At 39.6% G+C, this 23,925-nt stretch overlaps 3 protein-coding genes across 4 annotated transcripts in view; 1 reads left to right on the forward strand and 2 right to left on the reverse strand.

Annotated features, from left to right (window-relative positions):
• ndst1b (N-deacetylase/N-sulfotransferase (heparan glucosaminyl) 1b) overlaps window positions 1-3,241 on the reverse strand; it is a 77,984-nt gene extending 74,743 nt beyond the window's left edge. The window contains exon 1 of one of the 2 annotated variants that reach the window (XM_083564538.1): window positions 2,988-3,241. The gene's annotated coding sequence lies outside the window, so the exon portion shown is untranslated. The remainder of the gene's footprint in view (window positions 1-2,987) is intronic. The other variant, XM_083564539.1, reaches the window with a different exon arrangement.
• A 4,794-nt stretch (window positions 3,242-8,035) lies between these two features.
• On the forward strand, window positions 8,036-15,590 carry rbm22 (RNA binding motif protein 22). Its single transcript, XM_083564624.1, has 11 exons — window positions 8,036-8,431; window positions 9,016-9,069; window positions 11,833-11,862; window positions 11,954-12,086; window positions 12,212-12,312; window positions 13,122-13,294; window positions 13,399-13,599; window positions 13,691-13,855; window positions 14,087-14,175; window positions 14,708-14,839; window positions 14,968-15,590. Exons 1-11 carry the CDS (start codon window positions 8,378-8,380, stop codon window positions 15,114-15,116), a joined length of 1,281 nt encoding a protein of 426 aa, XP_083420750.1. The 5' UTR covers window positions 8,036-8,377; the 3' UTR covers window positions 15,117-15,590.
• Window positions 15,583-23,217, reverse strand: LOC310739051 (myozenin-2). Its single transcript, XM_083564653.1, has 6 exons — window positions 23,066-23,217; window positions 22,869-22,941; window positions 20,597-20,751; window positions 20,241-20,391; window positions 19,978-20,158; window positions 15,583-15,900 (listed from the first exon to the last, which is right to left on the reverse strand). The coding sequence occupies exons 2-6, from the start codon at window positions 22,933-22,935 to the stop codon at window positions 15,744-15,746; spliced, it is 711 nt and encodes a 236-aa protein (XP_083420779.1). The 5' UTR covers window positions 22,936-22,941; window positions 23,066-23,217; the 3' UTR covers window positions 15,583-15,743.
• Window positions 23,218-23,925: the final 708 nt, after the last annotated feature.

The following is a 23,925-nucleotide window of genomic DNA, read 5'->3' on the forward strand; positions in this document are numbered from 1 at the left end:
GGTGAAGGGAGAGCTCGCTAACTCCAGTTGCAACAGAAATCATATAAGCACAGACAGGTTTCCAAAACTCGTGCTTTTTTATTTTTCTTGGCAACAGCGTTACGGGTTAGTCAAAGAAACTTAGAAATGAGCCTCAGAAAATAATGAGCACATAATCCACAGTCTCCACACGCACACAGTAATACTGGGAGAATGCAGTGACGTGCTGTTCCCAAAATGCCACTCTGCTCTTAAAGGAGCCACAACATATTTCACCCGTTAACAGACACTGTCTTTTGGTAAAGCCTGTGTAAAGTTTATTAGTTTCAGTGTAGACACAGGTGCGGCTTATACACAGGCGCGGCTTGTTTATGTAAAAAATATAAATATTTGTAAAATTCAGTAATCAAGTTTCTGAAAGCTTAATGCTCATTGGTCGGTTGGTGCCAATTATATTACCACGACGGCATGCAGCTTTATAATACTTTTTTATTTTTTTTGCTTAAAATTTATGTATTCACCGATACAATATTATGAAGAGCAGAAGTTGTACACTTATGGTCCGATGTCAACCATCTTTGTGTTGTTGCCATCGGTAACGGAGATCTACAGATAAGGTATAAAAGTGTCGTTTGTGTTCACTGTGATTTAATGAAATAAATAAGTGCATGTGTGGACACATACTTTGTGGAAACAGTTTGCAGGTTTTAACGAAACAAAAAACAGTCCCGGTTTAGGCTGTGCACTTGTGGCACGTGTGGTCACGTGACTTTCCGATCTGAGCAGTGCCGGAGAGACCAGGTGAAGGTGGATGCTGAGCAGAACGACACTAAACTGGTAGCCAACAAATTCACCAACACTGAGCAGAGAGTTTTCCCCACACATCCCCAAAATCAATCAATCAAAGAATCAATCAATCAATCTCTCTCTCTCGTCTGTTACATCCTGCGTAAACAGGGCCGTTTCAAACCTTTTGGGACCCTGGGCAAGATTCCTATTGATACAAAATGTATATAAAATGTTGTGCCTTTTTTTTGTAATTATTATTTACGCAGTTTATTATTAACATTCGTGATCAACGTTTGAAGAGTTTACATTTTTAAACAATTTAAAATAAAAAATGCCTGTGTGGTTAAATAATATAAAACAATGATCCTTTTTATAATATTTAAATCTAAAATAGAATAAATAAAATGAATCCATAGCACTAGGATTAGCTTCTAGTCACTTCCTGGTTAGCGGCTAACGCTAGTGCTACGAATTCTTTAGCGTTTTCGTGCACGTGCAAAACAAATCGTATTTCCAGTGCGGTGCGTTTCTTTTGTTTTTAAACCCCTGACATTGGTGTGTGTTTTCAAATTGAACAACAATAATTTTAAAAATTCGCTCAAAGGCGGAGAGCGAACAAATTTGCGGTGCACCACTTAATACGTTCCTGAGGAAACTCGGATTTAAATTTTGTTCCGCGCGTAAAAAGGACTGCGTTAAGCGGTGTAGAGTAAAATTTCGCTACGGAAACGAAAAGCTGAAATGTACATGAGGAGATTGATCACGATGCTGGCGTGAGTAACAACCGTCTCTGTTGTTCCACGTGTTCACGTGTCCTCCACTCATGTACTGATACATACTCAAAAGTATGTACACCCCATTAGAATATACTATATCTAGATAGATTGCCAAGCACCATAAGACCCTCATGATCTCGAGTGAATACTATTTGACAAAACGCAGAACTATTATGGGAGGAGTCAACTTATGCAAATATTTGCATACTACTGCTACACACTCAAAAGTATGTGCACCCCTTTCGTATATAGTATATGTAGACAAATGGGCAGGACATTCACAATCTCGAGCTCGTTTTATTGGACAAACCCAGGATGAGTTACTGAAAAGCTTCCTTTTTTCCCTGCAAAGTAATAAACTAAGTTGTGTACTTTTCTGCGTAATAAAGCTCCAAAACCCTTGTTTGGATTTCAGGCCAACTTTAGGGTCCTGTAAGCTATTTTTAAAAATACATATTATATAGTCCTTCAGGTGACAAATTCTGAGATCTTTATTTCTCTAGAAACGGGTTCTGGTGTTCTAGCGATAGGAAGAGTGGCATCGAGAACCAGAAAAGGGGGAACATCTCCTCGACGAACAAGAAGTCAAAGAACTCTGGGGTTCAACCCTGCGGTAATTCTAGCAATTCTAGTACCACTTCAGGGACCAGCGGACCCTTCGATACCTTCGTTTCTGGTACGAGAAGCCGAGCTGAAGAGCTTTGAAGAGCTTTAGAGTAACCTCAGGTCCTTCATAACACACATCAACATGAGGAAACCTTCTGCTAGCGTCCTGAGGTAGGTGCATGCCAGGAACCCAAAGGAACACATACTCGAGTGTGAATGAAGTTCTTACAGCACGGCTATAAACCTAATTCATCCTTTATGTCGCGTTATAACATTAGAAAGAAGAAGAATGTAAAGTAAATAGATAGAGATTGGAGTGAGTGTTAGCTCAGTGAACAGACCCAATTCTGCCTGGAAATTGAGACAGACAGCTGGTTAGTCGATTATTGGTACTAACTACTTATTTACTTAGAGTTTCAGACAGATAAATAAGTGTGTGTGAGTGTGTGCGCGCGCTCCAGGCATTGCTGCTCCACATATCTAGCTTTCCACATGGATTCCTTCCGGTGAATGAGGCTAGTTGCTAGCTGCTAGCAGAAAAAAAAAAATATATATATATATATATATATATATATATATATATATATATATATATATATATATAAATAAATGTAAGATCCCTAGCCAGTTTATTGTGGTGTATTTGTAAAATCCTGTGATCTAGTGATCCACTGGATCTGTTCCCCCAGGAGTGAGCTGCTGGGTCGCATAGGAAGAATGCTAGCAAGAAAACTAGCCTAACGTTCAAGATCATTAAGAATCCGAAATCCATGTGCTTTAAAAAAAAAAAAAAAAAAAAAAAAAAAAAAAAAAAAAAACGCCGGACATCGCACTTACCAGAGAGCCTGCAGAGATCCTGCAGTGATCCAAGGATCCAGTGGATCTAATGGCTCGTGGAGCACCGGCGGCGTGTCACCATGAAACCATCCGAGCCGGAGTGCAGCGTCCCGGGCTTCCAGTGTGGAGCTGCGTCCCTCCTGCTGCTGGGAGAACACAGGACAAACTCGTCTTTCACTCCTCCTTCTCCTCCCTCGCTCTCTCGCTCTCGCTCTCAATCACACAAACACACACACACACACACACACACACACACACATATGCATGCATGCATGCAGTGTACAACAACAGCCGCTAGAGGGCGATCACAAGCACCGCCGTTACGCTACGTGGTGTAAGTGGCTCTGTCTCCCTCTAGTGTTTGATGTGACTTAGCGCATTTAAATACATACATACATACATACATACATACATACATACATATATATACACATACAGTGCCTTGCGAAAGTATTCGGCCCCCTTGAACTTTGCGACCTTTTGACACATTTCAGGCTTTAAACATAAAGATATGAAACTGTAATTTTTTGTGAAGAATCAACAACAAGTGGGACACAATCATGAAGTGGAACGAAATTTATTGGATATTTCAAACTTTTTTAACAAATAAAAAACTGAAAAATTGGGCGTGCAAAATTATTCAGCCCCTTTACTTTCAGTGCAGCAAACTCTCTCCAGAAGTTCAGTGAGGATCTCTGAATGATCCAATGTTGACCTAAATGACTAATGATGATAAATAGAATCCACCTTTGTGTAATCAAGTCTCCGTATAAATGCACCTGCACTGTGATAGTTTCAGAGGTCCGTTTAAAGCGCAGAGAGCATCATGAAGAACAAGGAACACACCAGGCAGGTCCGAGATACTGTTGTGGAGTTTAAAGCCGGATTTGGATACAAAAAGATTTCCCAAGCTTTAAACATCCCAAGGAGCACTGTGCAAGCGATAATATTGAAATAGAAGGAGTATCAGACCACTGCAAATCTACCAAGACCTGGCCGTCCCTCTAAACTTTCAGCTCATACAAGGAGAAGACTGATCAGAGATGCAGCCAAGAGGCCCATGATCACTCTGGATGAACTGCAGAGATCTACAGCTGAGGTGGGAGACTCTGTCCATAGGACAACAATCAGTCGTATACTGCACAAATCTGGCCTTTATGGAAGAGTGGCAAGAAGAAAGCCATTCCTTAAAGATATCCATAAAAAGTGTCATTTTAAGTTTGAAGAAAACCTGATGGAGTCTGCAAAAGACCTGAGACTGGGACGGAGATTTGTCTTCCAACAAGACAATGATCCAAAACATAAAGCAAAATCTACAATGGAATGGTTTACAAATAAACATATCCAGGTGTTAGAATGGCCAAGTCAAAGTCCAGACCTGAATCCAATCGAGAATCTGTGAAAAGAACTGAAAACTGCTGTTCACAAATGCTCTCCATCCAACCTCACTGAGCTCGAGCTGTTTTGCAAGGAGGAATGGGCAAAAATTTCAGTCTCTCGATGTGCAAAACTGATAGAGACATACCCCAAGCGACTTACAGCTGTAATTGCAGCAAAAGGTGGCGCTACAAAGTATTACCTTAAGGGGGCTGAATAATTTTGCACGCCCAATTCTTCAGTTTTTTATTTGTTAAAAAAGTTTGAAATATCCAATAAATTTCGTTCCACTTCATGATTGTGTCCCACTTGTTGTTGACTCTTCACAAAAAATTACAGTTTTATATCTTTATGTTTGAAGCCTGAAATGTGGCAAAAGCTTGCAAAGTTCAAGGGGGCCGAATACTTTCGCAAGGCACTGTACATATATACATGCACAGTCACAGGGAGCACCGACATTGTTTTGTGTACATCGGGAGCTGTGCAACAGAATGAACAATACATCCACACAGCCATGCCCCAAAATCTAGTGGAAAGCCCTCTCAGAAGAGTGGAGCTTATTAGAACAGCAATAAGGAAATTCTAAACTATATGTCAAATTCTGTCTAGACGTCTTGTATCTTTATCCTATGCTAACATAGGTTTCCTCAGGGTTCTCTGGTGTCCTCCTAATGTCCGGAAACGATGCCGGCTATGCAAACTTGTTTTTAGGAATATTTATTCGACCAGTTGAGATTCCGGGTTTATTGCAGTGCCTCTTGCACACATAGGGGCAATAATTATGGTTGACAATCATAAAAAGGTTGAAACAAACCTGAGAAACCAGAGGAAACCCACACAGAAATGAGGTGATTGATATGGTCTGATTTACACACAAGCATAAAATTATCAGCGGAAACAATTTGCTAGTCGAACTTCCTCCTCGGTGTGAATAAACGTGTTTCACGGATCACCGCAACTCTTCCTGTGACACCAATCCATGTACGATAAAGTGTTATCCATTTCTCTCTGAGCACCAGACTCACCCTGACCTAGCGGCGAATATCTTCTCCATCCTGATAACGAGAAAGAACGCGGAAAATCTCACCGTCTGGAAACGTGTTACTGCGCTTTGCGTGCCTCAGCCTACATTTCACGTCAGGTCTAATTTTTTTTCAAGACGTTCCAATAACTTTAAAGTGTTTAATTAGACCACTTCGTATTTGGAAACTGGACCGGTCCAGAAGAAGAAAATGCTGGTGGAGAAAACACCTTCACACAAAGCAGCATTTTAGGTTGTTTAGGTTCTCTTTGTAATCATGGGTCCTACTTTGTTCATTCACAAAAATCTATTCAGACTGAGAAACGCACCATCAAACAAACAAATGAACACCTTCATTGATACTTTTTGCACAAATAATTGCTGCAAAATCACCAATATCTACATGTAGAGTATTTACATTAGAATTAGAATTTATTCATTTTGTACTTAGTTTTTTTTTTCTCGTTCTATTTGGAACCGTGTTGGATGATTCCTGTTCCACTCTGTGGTGCATGCCCTGAGAAGAAGAATTAAAGTAACCTCAAAAATGCTTTTTTTCCTCCTTGCTTTGTACTTATCGAAACAGCCACACTACAAAACGGTTAAGGGCCTTGCTCAAGGGCCCAAAAATGGCACTGTCACTGTGTTTATTGTCTCATTGCATTTCCACTGATCACATGATTTTGAGCAGTGAGTGAAAAACACTGATTATCTCTTCATAATGGCGTAAGGATTTGAACGAGTTTGACAAACTGTGACGTCTAGACGACTGGGGCAGAGCTTCTCAGACCTGCAGTGGTCAGTGTCTATCAAAATCGGCGACTGGGTCACGCGCGGCCGAGGCTCATTAATGTAAGTGTGGAGCGAAGGCTAGTCTGTGTGGTCCGATCCAACAGACAAGCTCCTGTACCTCAGACTGCTGAAGAAGTTCATGCTGTTGATGATTGACGACTGTTTTGGCAGCCACACAGTATTAGGCATGTGGTCATAATGTTATGTCTGATCAGTGTAGATGTACAGCATTTAACAGAGGTCCTCATTTTTACAGCTGAGCATTTGAGGGTCAGGGGCCTTGCTTAAGGGCCCCCACTGTGACAGCTTGGTCACTGGATCATCCGTTTCAAAGTTTAACACTTTAACCATGAGCTATCACTTACATCACTGAGCATCGTTGTGTTTTTTTTTTTTTTGTACTGAAAAAAACTCTGGATATTTGATTTTAGGTTTTGGGTAGAAATTTGTTCAAAATCTCCACAATTTATTATTTCAGATTTCAAGGACTGTGTAAGAGCAAGAATAATTTGGCCCTGTTGTAGCCTTTTAAGCAAATCTCTTTCTGAGGAGAAATAAAGGGCACAAAGAAGAGATTTGAGTTGTCAAATTGGGATGGGATTCTCAGGTATCAGAATCTAACCAGTGATTCTCTATCAGTTTATCCCCATTGAGTGAGCCAATGGTGAAAGCAGTGTGGGAAAAACTCCCTGAGATGCTATGAGCAAGAAAACTTGAGACTCGAAAGGGAACCCGTCCTCATCTGGGTGACACCAAATATCCATTCATTACAGTTCATTGTTGAGGTGTTTATTAATAGGTGCTTAAATGCAGAACTGTTGATGCCAATTGTGGTCCTGAGCCGTTGTAGCATAGTGTTGATTTTAATTACGGTCTAATTCCATCCTTAAATTTCTTGAGTTGCTCAGTAACTTTATGGATTTTTAGGGTGGTTGGATGGATCCATCCCCAGCTGCACAGAGTGGTCTTCAGTTAAAGAGAACTTCATTCTGAGGGAGGCCATTGGGATGAGGGAGGTGAATCCGGAAAGACGGAATCCCTTCGTCTTATAGGTCATCCAAGAGAGCATGTTTTTTTTTTTGTTTTTTTATCTTCTTCTTTCAGCTGTTCCCATTAGGGGTCATCCTCTACATCTGCCTCTTTCACACCAACTACCTGCATGTCTTCTCTCACCACATCCATAAACCTCCTCTTTGGTCTTCCTCTTTTCCTCCTTCCTGGTGGCTCCATCATCAGCATTCTCCTACTGATATACCCCATGTCCCTCCTCTGCACATGTCCAAACCATCTCAATCTCACCTTCCTCACCTCGTCTCCACAACGTCCTACATGCGCTGTCCCTCTAATAAACTAATTTCTAATCCTGTCCATCGTGGTCACTCCCAACGAAAACCTCAACATCTTCAGCTCTGCTACCTCCAGCTCCACCTCCTGTCTTTTACTCAATGCCACTGTCTCTAAACCATACAACATCGCAGGTCTCACCACAGTCCTATAAACTTTCCCTTTCAGATTCTCTTCTGGCTTATTCCGGAATAATATCACGCCTAAAGGCCTGCGACTCAGACTGTACTGACGAATGTCATGGATATTTGGAAGGAACAAACTTTCTACAGATCATGAACTGAGAAATTTCAGTGTGACTCAAAGTATGCATGACTTCTGTACATTTTTAGCTGTAAAAATATCTTCAATAAGTTCCTAATTAGGTTAAAACAACCATAATATAACTTATGAACCCATCGATTTTTTTAATTTGTATATAATATTATAGGACAGTTTTCATTCAAAACGTATGCTATTCCACTCCAAACCACTAGATGACAGTCATTCGATGACTTTTTTTTTTTATTTTATTTTTTTAAATCGCTTCGACGCTGGACGCGTTTCATATAACTACCTACCCTTAGGTTAAGCGCACTATTTAGGGTGTACAAACCCTTGTTTCGCGTCCTACCTAGTGCACTTAGACTCTCGGTACTGAGTGGTTTGGGATACAAAGACTTGTTTGATGAGAATCCAGAATAACCACTGATTTGCTACGTAGTGCACTAAGTAGAGCGTGTAGTATTGACCTGTACTTTCGTAATAGTGCACCTTTATAGGGAGGAACTAGAGATTTATACTACGGCTTCGGAGCGGGACGCAAAAGCTTGAGAGGGTGTTTTTTTTTCTTTTTTTCATTACGCGGTGATCGAAAATGGCGACTTCCTTGGGCTCCAACACGTACAACAGACAGAACTGGGAGGATTCTGTGAGTATTATATAAAGCTGCAGTATAATCGATGAGTTTATTATCGCGGTTCTGACGGCGCATCGTTAAGTAATTGAACGAAACAAATAAAACGGTGTCATTCCTCTTTAAAGCTAACAAGCAAACGGTCTACCGCGCTCGCGAGCTAACGTGCTGCTAATCAAAGCTAGCCGAGCTAATTTACCTCAGAACTCGCCAGAAAGACCCACAACACTTAAATAAAATTCACTTTAAACCTAATAATGTTTTTAAAACACTTGGGGTTTGGTCTGAGAAGGGGTCTATTAGATTAGAGCTCCACAACCATGTTATTGGGCCGTGGTTCATTTGCTACCGGGCCATAAAGGAAAAAATATATAGTTTTATAATCTTATTTAAATTTTTTTTGCAACATTATCAAAGTTGTACACAAGGATTTTCCGCTAGCATCGTGTTAAGCAGAGAGATTTTGGGTTTGAGGACCGGGTTCGATTAGCCGCAAATGGCACTGTGTCTGGGTTCTGTAAATATAGTAGATAGAAATGATGGAAGTCTATTCATATAAACTGAACTGAACTGTAACCATCTTTTCTTTTCTCAAACAGGACTTTCCCATTCTCTGTCAAACATGCTTGGGAGAAAATCCATACATCCGCATGGTGAGTATGTAGTTTTTAATAATGAGCTCAGTGTCCATGTATTATAACCAGTGTTGTGCTAGTTACTAGGAAATATTAACTAGTTACAGTTACTCGTTACTTCGTTCAAAAAGTAACTTAGTTACTTTGTTGATTACTCACACCAAAAAGTAATGCGTTCTGTTAAAAATAACTTGTTACTTTTTAAAAGAACCTTCTTTAATGTTCGCATTAATGCCCTTTTATGCCTTATGGTCTACAAACACAAAACTGACTTAAACACAGAGTAATTTTTAAACACTATTTTATTAAGTCAGACCAGCACAAACTGAATATATCACAAGGATTTCTGAAATAAATAACAAAACAAGCTGAATAATATATTCACAGTGAAAAACTAAAGTGGCTTCTGCATCATAAAAGCTGTTGTGTTGAGCTCTTAAACATGTTCCTTTCACAGCTGAAGTATGAAAACTATCAACAATGTAGAACAGAACACCGGGTTACCTTCTAGCTTCTAGCTCCTCAGGCATGGAGTTCCTGCTGGAGCTTCAACAGATTGGAGTTGCTGTTTATCGCAGTAGATACAAGCTTCGAACCAGAAAGACACAGCTTACATTTGACTAAAAAGTTTTTGTCTTTATACTCAACTAAAGTGAAATAATGAGCATATTTCCACTTTGAGAAACTCGTCTTGCTCTCGCTTCGACTCGCCATTACTGCCGCACAGACCTGAATAAACGGAGACAAGCCCACAGTGCGTCTTCTTCATGTATACAGTGGTTCATCCACCAATCCTACAATGCGTCTCTGCTGTAAACAGGTTAGACTGAAGGCTACACTTCAGCCCAAATTAATTCATTTTATAAAAGTAACGGGTAACGCACCATACGGTAACGGAGTTACTTTATTTAAAAAGTAATGCGTTACAGTATTAGTTACTGTCAAAAGTAACTGCGTTACAGTAATGCATTACTACCCAACACTAATTATAACAAACCGGTTGAACACATTTATGAAGAATTTCAGTGGCCAGGTGAAGATGCTTTTAAAAAGTTTCGTCTTTCCATGTTTTCATGCACAACATTTTTTTCACGACCGTAAGAAGGCAAAACTTGCCTACCACAAAGTTGGAGAAACGCTCCACGGTTGTATACAATGTTTTGAGTGCACAATCTCTGGGATGAAGTTGTCCCTCAAAATGCCAAACCGGTCAAATCCCGATGTCCATTAAGTATGTTTTGATGGGACCATAATACTTATAGCCTTTTGAAGAAAGCTAGTTTTACTCCGTTGACACTCTTGAAATGTTTTTTTAAGCAAATAAACCCAAACATAACCATAGAAGTTGATGGCGCTAAGAAAAAAAAACATTGGGGTGCATTTGACCTAACCCTAACCTTTCACTCGAACTAGGAAACCCAAACCTGTTTCAGCATGATAATGTCCCTGTGTACAATGTAGCACATCTATCCACAAGAGTGGAGCTTCTTATAACAGAAAATGGAGACAATGTGGAATTGGATGTTAAAAAAAAGCCTAAATCTAATGGTGAGGTGTCCACAAACTTGTGTATGTATGTTTCAGTATTTGTTTATTTGTTGAGTTGTATTGATTTAATACCACAACTTAATGAATGTAGCTGTAACAGGCATGTCCTCAGTGCTTTAATGTTTGCATAACATTTTCCTGACATGACGGTTTTATTTGTGATATTTGAATGTCAGTTTTTTGTTTTGTTTATTCCGAATAAAAAATAAAGCACGGCAAACTCCATGTAACATAAACAGCAAATATCGCTTTAATGTCATGTTTTTATTGAGTTCTGGGTTTTACTTTAATGTCCTTTGTGTGGTAGGAAAGACTGTAAGTCGTATTTGTCTCGTTGCACATTCACAGTGCACAGCAAAAAGTTTGGAAATACCAAATCTATGTTTCTGAGGGACACATGCATGTTCCTTTTTGTTTCTATGCAACAAACTCGGTCATTTAACTGTATGAAGATTTGCTTTGACCAAACAAATCTAAAAATTTACAGACTTTATTTTCCTTGTAAAAAATACTCCCCTAGCATGAAGAACAGCTTTACACACATTCAGCATCCTGATGGTTCGTTTCTTCAAACAATCAGCTGAAAATTTTTTTGCCAAAGATGTTCTTTACTAGTTGGGAGTTTTCTTTCTTGTGATCCAGTTCATCCCAGAGCAGTTCGATAGGATTTAGGTGCAGCGACTGGGCAGGTCATTCTATTATAGATAACACTCCAGATGACCGTTTGCTCTTTAAATGACGCTTGCATAGTTTGGACGAACACCTCGGCTCATCATCTTGTTGTGTGGTGAAGTCGGTTCTAATGAACTGCAGTCCAGATGGAATTGCTTGTTGTTGAAGTATGAAATGGTTGCCATGTTGGTTCAGGATTTCTTTCACTTTCCGGAATGAGTCTCCAACCGTCCCTGCTCCGTTAAACTTTCACCTCCATATATTTACCTTTTTAAGTTTTTCCCTTAGAGCCAAAAATGCCCAATTTGGATTCATGTGTCTAAAAACTTTCGTGCAGTCATTCACTGTCCAATAAAGCTTTAGAGAAACGTTTCTCAAAAGCTTTAAAAGATGTGTGTTTCCAAACAGGTGCTGTATATACAAAGAAAACACTAGACCGTGTGCTAATTAAAATATCACTACTGAGCTGTAATGAAAGCACAAATGTGTAGTGGAAACATGAAGCTTTTCTCCACTCTTCTGATTGGTCTTTTTTTAAATTTTATTTCTTTTTTTCGACAGACTAAAGAAAAGTATGGCAAAGAGTGCAAGGTAAGATATGAATGGATTTAGTTTTACTGAGTTCATTTAATTTTTGCCTTTAATGATTCAACATATTCACGTGTGTCCTGTTCTGTCCCAGATCTGTGCCCGTCCCTTCACTGTGTTCCGCTGGTGTCCCGGTGTCAGGATGCGCTTTAAGAAGACGGAAGTGTGTCAGACCTGCAGTAAGATGAAAAACGTTTGTCAGACCTGCCTGCTGGATCTGGAATTTGGTACTGAACGTCTCTCTGTTTAGCTGATTCACGTTTATACGGTTTCTTACCGACGACACACACACATGCTCACTGTAATGAAGTGCCTTTAATCGCCTTTTATTTTTCCATCAAACCCAATGTAGGTTTACCCATCCAGGTCAGAGACACAGGGCTGTCCGTTAAAGATGACATGCCGAGATCGGACGTCAACAAAGAGTACTACACCCAGAACATGGAGCGAGAGGTAACGATCTGGGCTATCGGTGTATAAATTATGGCTATTTATTGAAAACAGTCTTGAAGGAAGTCAGGTAGAGCTTTCTGACTGGAGTGATCATTTGGAATCGGAATATATTTTCAGTTCATTACCCAGAAGTTGTTCCAATGCATATTCACTGATCAGGCATAATGGTGTATTAAAGCTTAATGGCCACAATCAGGCGTAACATTATGACCACCTCCTTAATATTGAGTTGGTCCCCATTTTGGTGTCAAAACAGTCCTGACCTGTCGATCATAAACAGCAAAAACTTCTTCAGCAGTTTGAGCTACAGTTTTTCGTCGGACCAATAGGACCAGCCTTCGCTCCCCATGTGCATCAGTGAGCCTCGACCCTGTCACCGGTTCTTTACTGTTCCTTCCTTGGATCACTTTTGATAGATTCTGACCACTGCAGACCAGGAACAGCCCACAAGAGCTGCAGCTTTGGAGATGCTCTGACGTCACAATTTTTAAAAATTCGCTCACATCCTTACGTTCACCCATTTTCCTTCTCCTAACACGTCAACTTTGAGGATAAAATGTTCATTTGCAGCTTAAATAATATATCCACCCACTAACAGGTGCCATGCTTAAAAGATAATCAGTATCATTCACTTACTGGTCCTGATGTGATGTCATAATGCTATGCCTGTTTGGTGTATTTTACAGCACTTATAATTTTTGGTCTGTTCCAATGGGGATATGGATAAAGCAGCATCAGATAAAACATGATTACATTTTTACATGCGCAGACTGTAAACTATAAAACAACAAAAAAAACGTTGTTTCTAGATTGCCAACTCGGAAGGAACGCGGCCAGTCGGTGCGCTCGGTAAAGCCCCTGGATCCAGCGACATGCTCTTGAAGCTTGCTCGCACCACTCCTTACTACAAGAGGAACAGACCTCACATCTGCTCTTTCTGGGTGAAAGGAGAGTGCCGTAGGGGAGAAGAGTGTCCATACAGGTGAGTTACAGCTCTTTGTTGGAGTCGTTTATTTAAAATAACAATAAAAATTCCTCACAGCTGAACTGATTGTTGCTCCGATCGGGTTCGGTGTCACACTATAGGCACGAGAAGCCCACAGATCCAGATGACCCGTTGGCTGATCAGAACATTAAGGACCGTTACTACGGCATTAACGACCCGGTGGCTAATAAGCTGCTGAAGCGAGCCTCCACAATGCCAAGATTAGACCCACCTGAGGACAAGTCCATAACCACACTGTACATCGGAGGCCTGGCGGACACCATAACGGATTCCGAGCTCAGGTACGTGTGACGATTAATACGTAGCAATGCCGTTAACGCGTTCTTGGCTCTCTGTAACGTGGGTTCTGACTTGCTATTTTTTTTTCTTCAGGAACCATTTTTACCAGTTTGGCGAGATCCGTACCATCACCGTAGTGCAGAGGCAGCAGTGCGCCTTCATCCAGTTCGCCACGCGTCAGGCTGCTGAGATGGCCGCGGAGAAATCCTTCAACAAGCTCATCATTCACGGCCATCGCCTCAATGTCAAGTGGGGCAGGTAAGTCACAGAGCGTCGTGTGTAAGAGGGTTTTTAAAGCTTTATTCATTTGTCGCAGAGCCGTAAAACGTAGATGAAGTAAGAGAGTTTGCATATGGGTGTGTAGTGTTTCTCAGTAAAATAAAATCTAAATGAGATACAGTACAGAATTTACCACACCGAGTTGCCTTTAAGAGCAATAACTTGGGCGAGTGTGCTGTTTGCTCATCACGTATTCTTGGAATGTGTTAGGTCCCAAGCAGCACGAGGAAAAGATGGAGAAAAGGAAGGCGTGACTGAGAGTGGAATTCGACTGGATCCTGTCCCTGGCCTCCCTGGAGGTATGTTTCGAAAAAATTACTTTAAAAAAAAAAAAAGTGGTCCGTTTCGTTCATATGGTGTATGTAATAAAAAGTAATATTTATTGATTTTAAATATGATATGAACATATTTAGCTGTCTTATTGTCCCTGGTGTCTGTGTGTGAGATTTGCTATAGTTTTTTGCCAAAACTGCAAAATATTTCAGACCCTTTCATCTGCATTTCAGAAAGTTAAAAAACTTTGTAGCACTTTTAGTGTTTTTTCGATCTCACAATGACTGTGCGATACGCCAAAATTTGCCACGTACATAGATTTGCCTGCAGCCACGTACATACTGTATAAATGTATACATGAAAGGCTTAAGTATTTTTAATGATAATCTGATGATAATTGAAAATAATATTGATTTAAATATTACATAAGTCATTTGTATATGCATAGAGCTGTTGCAATTTCCTTTTAAGCAGCGACTCTTTTTCCCAAATAAATGATAGCCTTTTTTTTGTATGAATGTCGATCTGTAACGAATAAATCACTGCAATTTTCAACAGCATTGCCTCCACCACCCGTCTCCACCGATGACATCTCGGCCAACTATTTCAACTTGGCGCCTACCTCCGGTCCTGCAGTCATGAATTTAGGAATCCCCCCTCCCCCTGGAGTAGCCATGCCTCCTCCTCCAGGTATGTCCTGCTCAACCTTTGCACTTTCTGCAAATTATGAAATAGGAGGTAACTTTTGTTTATTATTTTATTGTTAATTTGTTTTTAAATGCCTGTATTCTCACACACACACTTTACTGTTTCTGTAGGTTTTGCCCCCCCTATGTACCCCTCTATGGATCCTATGGCCCCGCCTATGCCACCCCCTATGGTAATGAGGCCTCCGGGCCAGGTGCATTATCCTTCCCAGGATCCTCTACGTATGGGGGCCCACGCCAGTCGCCACGGAGGCTCTTAGACTGGGAGAAAACTACCGTAATGATGTGTATAGGTGTGAAGCAGACTTTTTTTTTTATTATTATTTGTTTTTGTTTTTGCCAATGCCCCTATTCTCCCCCAGAACACAATTTCTGAAGTCTTTTTATATCAGTAAACTTTAATGAACTTGGTGAATTTGTTAGTGTTCCTGGTCTGATAGAAATAAATATTGGTATAGCCAGATGAAGAGAATTGAACAGGTCTCATTGTGATGCTTTTAAATTTGGAAGTTGAGGTTTCAGAATGCAGAAAGGAGCAACAAAACGGTGTTTTTTGTTTTCCCTCTTTTTTTATTTTATTTTTTGTTTTTTTACACTGATCTGTGTGTGTATCGAGCAAAATAACTTGCAGTTACCAATAAATACCACACGAGGCCGTTGCTGACTGCTCATGTAGGCCTTGTTCCCAAGGAAAACATTTGAACAAGTAAATAAAACAGACATCACTTATCAAATATGCTTTGCTTATAATTGTTGTCTCCTTCCACTGTTAATTGTACTATTTTTAATATTCATATCTGTGAATTTATATAATTTGTGCCTGCTGGCTCAGTTTGCAGTTTGGAATTAAATGCATGCTGATGGTGTGCATACAGCAAGTGTGTGTGTTACACACTCCAGCCTCTTGGTATGCGGTTGAAGTTGGGCCGAGTGCACATTCTCTCCCAGGTGAGGGTGGGCTCGGTGTAGGCCTGCATTAATTCAAAGCCAGGCAGGGGCAAGGTCCGGGTGCTTCCTGTTGTTCCTCCAAATGGCATCGGAGCTCTGTGAAAACAATGTGCTCTTATCAGGGTGCATTTCAAGTGTTTCTTTCATACAGAGAGTAATTTTCTATCACACCATGCCAGAACTTTAGTTGGGCTTTGAGGTTCTTCAGCATTTCTTATACCATGCATATCTATCAGAATTTTGCAACACCATGATGACTTGCACCACATTTGTCAAATTCAAGTTTAGTCATGATTTGTGTGACTGTCTACCAGCAACAATTTATTTATTTATTTTTATCCTATGGCTGTATGTCTTTAATAAATGTCTGATTTCTATTTTATAGCACATTTTTAATGTTTATCCAAAAGTATGTTCAGATAGTCAGATACTGATCTGGTGTCGGTGTTCATCCCAAAGGTGTTCAGTAAGGTTGAGGTCAGATTTCTATATGAGATCTTACATGCCAAACCTTGTAAAGCACATCTCTATGTCGATGGCTTTGTGCACAGTGGCATTGCTGGTTTGGCTCTTGTAGAAAATTTAATTCTACCGCATCCAAAGACATCCTTTACAATTGTGTGTCTCCAGCTTTGTGGTAACAGTTTGGTTAGGAACCACATATGGCTGAAAAGCAGGGTGTCCAATACTTTTGTCCATATAGTGCATGTTTTTCCCTTTACAGAAGATTCCAGCCTACTAATCAACATCTATTTTTTATGGCACAATATTTGATGTTTCTTTTTCGATCCTGTCAATCAAGTTTCTGCACATAATTAATGCTCCAGCTCTGTACCTGCCAGGGTCTTTAAACATGGGTGAAAAACTAATTATAAATGGCTTATCAATTGCTTGTCAATTAAAAAAAAAGCGCGCTTAATATTTCACTAGTATTTAGTGATCCTGTCTTCAGTTAGTACTCAATATAAGCCTTTCAATTCTACTAACATCCGTCACAAATGCAAGAGTCAGATCTGGATTCTGACCAATCAGACTTAGGGAGTCACCTGCACTGTGCTTTAATGGCTTTGAATCTATTCATCTTAAAAAAAAAATTACCAATCCATAATTTTGAAATCAATAAAATGTTATTAATGTATATGAATTTGGTATTTTCATCATATTTGCTATGGTTCATGCTTGCAGCCGGTGGCAGCAGACTACAGGAAAGAAAGTGGGGGTATTTTCCTCCTCCGTTCGATTCTCTAATCTTTAAAAGCTAGAACATCTATACATTTGATGCATCTATACAAAGTGCATAAAAGCTAAAAAAAAATAAATAAATCCAGATTTAGTTCATTGTAGGTTTTATTCAGGCCAAGGGGCTCCTGTGGCCCCAGAACACCCAATTTGTATAGAAGTATATAAAAAATTGCCAGGCTGGCATACTGATTCAATGCCTGACACACACATACACACACACACACATATATATACAGTGAGGAAAATAAGTATTTGAACACCCTGCTATTTTGCAAGTTCTCCCACTTAGAAATCATGGAGGGGTCTGAAATTGTCATCGTAGGTGCATGTCCACTGTGAGGGACATAATCTAAAAAAAAAATCCAGAAATCACAATATATGATTTTTAAACTATTTATTTGTATGATACAGCTGCAAATAAGTATTTGAACACCTGTCTATCAGCTAGAATTCTGACCCTCAAAGACCTGTTAGTCTGCCTTTAAAATGTCCACCTCCACCACATTTATTATCCTAAATTAGATGCACCTGTTTGAGGTCATTAGCTGCATAAAGACACCTGTCCACCCCATACAATCAGTAAGAATCCAACTACTAACATGGCCAAGACCAAAGAGCTGTCCAAAGACACTAGAGACAAAATTGTACACCTCCACAAGGCTGGAAAGGGCTACGGGGAAATGGCCAAGCAGCTTGGTGAAAAAAGGTCCACTGTTAGAGCAATCATTAGAAAATGGAAGAAGCTAAACATGACTGTCAATCTCCCTCGGACTGAGGCTCCATGCAAGATCTCACCTCGTGGGGTCTCAATGATCCTAAGGAAGGTGAGAAATCAGCCCAGAACTACATGGGAGGAGCTGATCAATGACCTGAAAAGAGCTGGGACCACCATTTCCAAGGTTACTGTTGGTAATACACTAAGACGTCATGGTTTGAAATCATGCATGGCACGGAAGGTTCACCTGCTTAAACCAGCACATGTCCAGGCACGTCTTAAGTTTGCCAATGACCATTTGGATGATCCAGAGGAGTAATGGGAGAAAGTCATGTGGTCAGATGAGACCAAAATAGAACTTTTGGGTCATAATTCCACTAAACGTGTTTGGAGGAAGAAGAATGATGAGTACCATTCGAAGAATACCATCCCTACTGTGAAGCATGGGGGTGGTAGCATCATGCTTTGGGGGTGTTTTTCTGCACATGGGACAGGGCGACTGCACTGTATTAGGGAGAGGATGACCGGGGCCATGTATTGCGAAATTTTGGGGAACAACCTCCTTCCCTCAGTTAGAGCATTGAAGATGGGTCGAGGCTGGGTCTTCCAACATGACAATGACCCGAAGCACACAGCCAGGATAACCAAGGAGTGGTTCTGTAAGAAGCATATCAAGGTTCTAGCGTGGCCTAGCCAGTCTCCAGACCTAAACCCAATAGAGAATCTTTGGAGGGAGCTCAAACTCTGTGTTTCTCAGCGACAGGCCAGAAACCTGACTGATCTAGAGAAGATCTGTGTGGAGGAGTGGGTCAAAATCCCCCCTGCAGTGTGTGCAAACCTGGTGAAAAACTACAGGAAACGTTTGACCTCTGTAATTGCAAACAAAGGCTACTGTACCAAATATTAACATTGACTTTCTCAGGTGTTCAAATACTTATTTGCAGCTGTATCATACAAATAAATAGTTAAAGAATCATACATTGTGATTTCTGGATTTTATTTTTTAGATTATGTCTCTCACAGTGGACATGCACCTACGATGACAATTTCAGACCCCTCCATGATTTCTAAGTGGAAGAACTTGCAAAATAGCAGGGTGTTCAAATACTTATTTTCTTCACTGTATATATATATATATATATATATATATATATATATATATATATATATATATATATATATATATATATACACACAGACAGACAGAAGCATTATAAGAGCACTGCTTAAAAGGAAGAATCCTATTTCAGTAATACTGAAGTCATTTTTTGTCTACTTCCTAGTTTTACTGACTTTCAAACATACAAGCAACTTCAACTACATTTCTGATTCAACAGATGTATTTTTTAATTTTCTATATTTTCTTTGACAATGAGCGTTATCTATTAAATTTTGCACCTCTCTTAAAGATGCCATTAAGGCTCAACCCTCCCCGACCCTAATCTGCTAGCTGTTAGCGAATTTTTAACACTGCTGGCCTCTTTTTCATTCCAAAAAGAGATGAATAAATTCCAAAATCTTTGACCAACCAGCTTTTGTTGAAAAAATATTGCACCTGTCTGTGACTGAGAGGTGCATCAAATCACAGTCAGCTCTGAATATTAGGTTTTACTTCATCTAAAATTGTTTACTGTATTTGTCCATCGAATATTAAAAATTCTTTCTGACATAAGACTGTAATTTTACTTGTTAGATCCCCTTTTGAAAGATTGCTTTACTACTTTGTCTTTTTTTTGACCGCCTCGTTTCATTCCTTCATGTTGAAGAAGCTGAAGAAAGAGCATCTATCTGTGAGATGCTGAAGTTAGGCAGTTAGCCCGTGAACTCCTCATACTTGATATTATATGACTGATGGAGCTGAAGTCTGTATTCTTTGTGTGAGATCGAAACAGCATGTGTGAAATCTAATACCCGTAAACTAGCTGGCTCATGCTAGTCTGCTAGCTATTTAGGTGCAGGCCTTTAGCTGTGCTACTTTCTTTGACTGTGGACTAATGTTCAATGACTTTTCCAGGACTTCCAGAGTGTCTCAGCAATGAAATGTTTTTGAATATATATATATATATATCTTCTGCCCTTACATAATGTCTTCGGTTTTATAAAAAATGGCTCTAATTCTAGCTATTCTTTGTTACATGATTTTCCCTGAGCAACAGCATTAATGGGGTATGATTTCATAAACAAAGGGTTTTTTTCTTTTTTTTTTGAACGCTAACCTGTTGAAGCATCTGTAATTAGCAGAGTCGGGTTTGTAAGGAGGTTCAGGCAGGCGGGAACTAATGACAGCCAGCAAGGTTTCATTGTCGCTCTGTTCCTCCCATGGTGAGCAGTAGGACTTGGGGATGATAGTAATATTGAACTTCTCAGGAGGAATCTCTTTCAGGGGTCCAGAATATCCTGCGTCAATAAGATTGTGTAAATCATCATTAGTGTTTTCTCGATACGTATTCATGCGCAGAGTAAAACATGGGGCAGTTACCTGGTGCAAGAACATTTGGATTTCCCTTTTTGGCTACGGTGTGATGGAGTGTGGCTAGCAGGTTGTTTCTCTCTGGTGGGCTGACCTTTGGGTTGTTTTGAGCTTGATCTGTCAATCCTTCCGTAGCCTGATGACAAAGAGTCTTGCTTTGCTAAACAGGATATAAATCATGAGCATGACGTGACCATCCAAAGCTCACCTCCATCCGCCTGCATAATGTATTCGGAATTGAATCTGTGCACTGCGAAGGCAGCGAGGAACCATATAATTTAACCAAATACGCGAGATTTCATTGTTTGTATTATATAAGTGTGTAATAACATTAACATAATGACAGAACGCCTACGTTGGCTTACATTGTCAGCCTGTTTTCCGGAACCTTCTAGCGTGAACTTTTCCACTCTCCTTTGTCTCTCTTGGAACATTCTGGACCCCCTGTTTGAGCGCAGGTTTAACTCCTCCATCATTACATCCTGCGGAACTCTGATCTTCTTTCCCAGGTCTAGACAATCTGTCATGCACACACGTATGACAATTGATGAGAATACTGATTACAGTGCAAGGATTCGTATATAATTATATGGGCGCACTCTTTCTATATTAAACTTGTGCCCAAGTTGAACAAAGACAGACATTTTTTGTCACTTTCTCAAGCCAGGAAAAACCTGGATGGCTATCTATTAGTGCAAGCTTTCGAGATTTGTTTTAAAATTGACATGATTGACTGCCAATTGATGAGCCATATAATTTGTTTTTCTCCGATTTTTCAAGACCGTGGCAGGCACAGAGCTGAAGTTTTAGTTATAAGGAGAAACTTGATTGGCAGATGCAGGATTGTAAGAGGAACGCCAAGAGTTGGCTGGAATCTACTGTGAGGGCAAATACATACACCATAGAGACAAAATTATATGGTCCAAATATGGTTCTCCAAACTGTTTTCACAAAGCTGGAGGCTTTAGAATGTAGGATAGGATGTGTTTGATGTGATAGCAATACATTTTCCTTTCACTTGAACTAGGAGATGCAAACCTGTTTTAGCATGACAGTGCTCCTGTACACAATGCCACCTCCATAAAGATATGCTTTACATGGGTTCAAGAGACCTTCTATAGAGATCTGTCCATCAACCCTTTCGAACACCTTGAATATGGGATGAATTTGAAATCCAAAATCAAGTGGAACATCTCAGAGGATTATTATAACTGCAAATTGGAACTAAATGTGGAATGGGATGTTCAAAAAGCACATATGAATATAATACTCAGGTGTCCACAAGCATTTGTACAAGCATTTGTATCTAATTGCTATTAAAATGTATGATGCATGGATAAGGAACGTAATATTAAGCGTTAAAGCTAGCTTTTTAACTAATAATCTTGCAAGCTTCTGGAGCCCCGAGACCATCTGGATAAGCTATCTAGCCAGTTCCCTTTTTTTCAGCATTACTTTAGCAGGATAGCCAACATTGTTAGTTACTAATAAACAGAATAGAAACAGAATATTTTCACCACATGGTAATAACTCAGTCTCAGTCACTAGTCCTAATGAATGATTACTATATTAGCAGCACTGTGTTTTCTACTCATTCAATTGCTACTTATGTATGCATAGAGTGGAGTATAGATCATAGATCAATGTTACATTGACCAGTATACAGTAAATCTATACACAAATGATGCTTTTATGCCTTTATAACTAATGCTCTTTTTTGGACCATCCTTACCAAAGGAACAGTGAATGAGACATGAAGGCTTGAAAGGAAATCCACCCACATGTAGAAAACACAGTAGAAATATAAGAGCATATTTTTTTTTTTTTCGGAGCTAAGCTATCTTCGCTCAAATACACAGGGTCTTAACAAGGGTTTACCAAATGTCAGTCCTTTCATACGTACAAGCTGTGTGAAGCTAATGAGAGTCAGGGAGGCATAAATCATTTTTTGGCCATGTGTTCCATTTTTTTTGTCAGCTTGCTTGTTTATTTGGCGTCACATCCCTATCAGCGAGGCAGCGATTTTATTGTCTGTGCTTCCTGAGGCAGACTTTGAATAATTCTGTTCTAATATTGGACACTGCCGCTGTTATCTCACTGCAAATTGGCTACAACTCATTTGTCCTCTTTTACAGTCTATTAGTTGGTTTGAATTACTCGGAAAGCTTAAAAGTGTCTGAGTAGAACGCTATAAATAAACTAGATATTCACGGTTTTATCTGTACTTTATACAGTCCTAGATCTATCAGATGCTACTTTGATGTTTATTATAACATTAAAGCTTTTCACCAGCTTATAAATATTCCTGAATGTACACTGATTATGGTCACATGTGGAGTAAATCACTACGCACCAGTTTGAGTGACCGAATGACTGAATCTTTAAATGCATACTTTTAAAGTGTGTTCTTAGTCTCTTCCAAGACGAAAGCTTTTAATCCCTTGCTGTGATATTGCATTACAGACAGTCATCCTGCTTCAGCCGTCCCACCAGATGGAATGCTGATGTAGTTTTATTGAGAGGAACTAATCAGAATGGACTCAATTGAAGTAGGTTTTGGAAACAGGTTTCTGGTTAATCACAATGCTTTTTTTAATTCAAAAACTGGAACCCCAAAGCGTTTTGTGTATATCTTACCTCCTCGTGCCTCTAAGCCCAGGGCCACGAACTGCTGTTGTCGCTCTTTAGCGAGATCGACAGGCATGATGATCTGAACCGTTGAGATACAAAAAACAGATTAAAGTTTTTTTTCTCATGAATCTCTAGAAATCCTGACAATCATCTTGTGAAGACTATACAGCTTTACATGCTGTACCAAGCTTTCACGGGCTTACCAGTGTATGAAGAGAGTGTCTTTTCTCGTATACACCCAGGACTGAATCAATCTGACCCTAAGTCCCAAGGAGTCAAACTCTTATATTTACCAGGGTTAGAAATGGACCCTAAAGTTTCTCTCTGGTTAGATCACGGGCTTATTATAGAGAAGTTGGAGCAAGAGCTAATGTACTACGATTAGCATGAATGTTTTTCTATATCCCCCACTAATAAAAACATGATCCTTGGATACGCTCACAGATGGTCCTGTGAATCTGAGAGGCAACTCTGTACTCTGAGTCATTCCCAAGTCTGTCATTCTCGGAGTTCTTAATCATGCCTGAGGAGGGTCCCTGTGGAAATAAATTCAAGAAGCGAGAAATCCTAGTAGCACACACCTTTTATACTGAACTTTTGCAATGGTTTTGGATGAGGTCATCATTTGTGCGTGAAGAAAGACAGAAAACGTAAACTATGTTGTCAAATTTTTTTCCCTTTCACTCATTTTTTAACTCCTAACTTCGGAAAACAACGCATTGCTTCCATAATATCATCAAGTCTTGCTAAATTTAACCAAACATCATAATATAAACATATATCGCATTTAGCTGGCACTTAAATTATAGCAATACAAATATAAATACAAATTATAACCAAGTTTTCATTGAAAGACAGATAATTTGACATATAAGTCAGAATCTCAGTTGTAAAACAGTTAAGCTAATGTTAGTATAGCTAGCATAGCCACTACACTTTGCTAGCATTACACTGAGCTGCCTAGTGTTTTGAAAAAGCTGTGAAAATGAAATGATTTCTTTAATAAACACATTTTTATAAGATTATCTTCTGTGCATATATATATACAGACGTATACAACTTT

The sequence above is a fragment of the Silurus aristotelis genome (genome assembly GCF_946808225.1).
Source record: "Silurus aristotelis genome assembly, chromosome: 16".
In the NCBI taxonomy this organism is placed as follows: Eukaryota; Metazoa; Chordata; class Actinopteri; order Siluriformes; family Siluridae; genus Silurus; species Silurus aristotelis.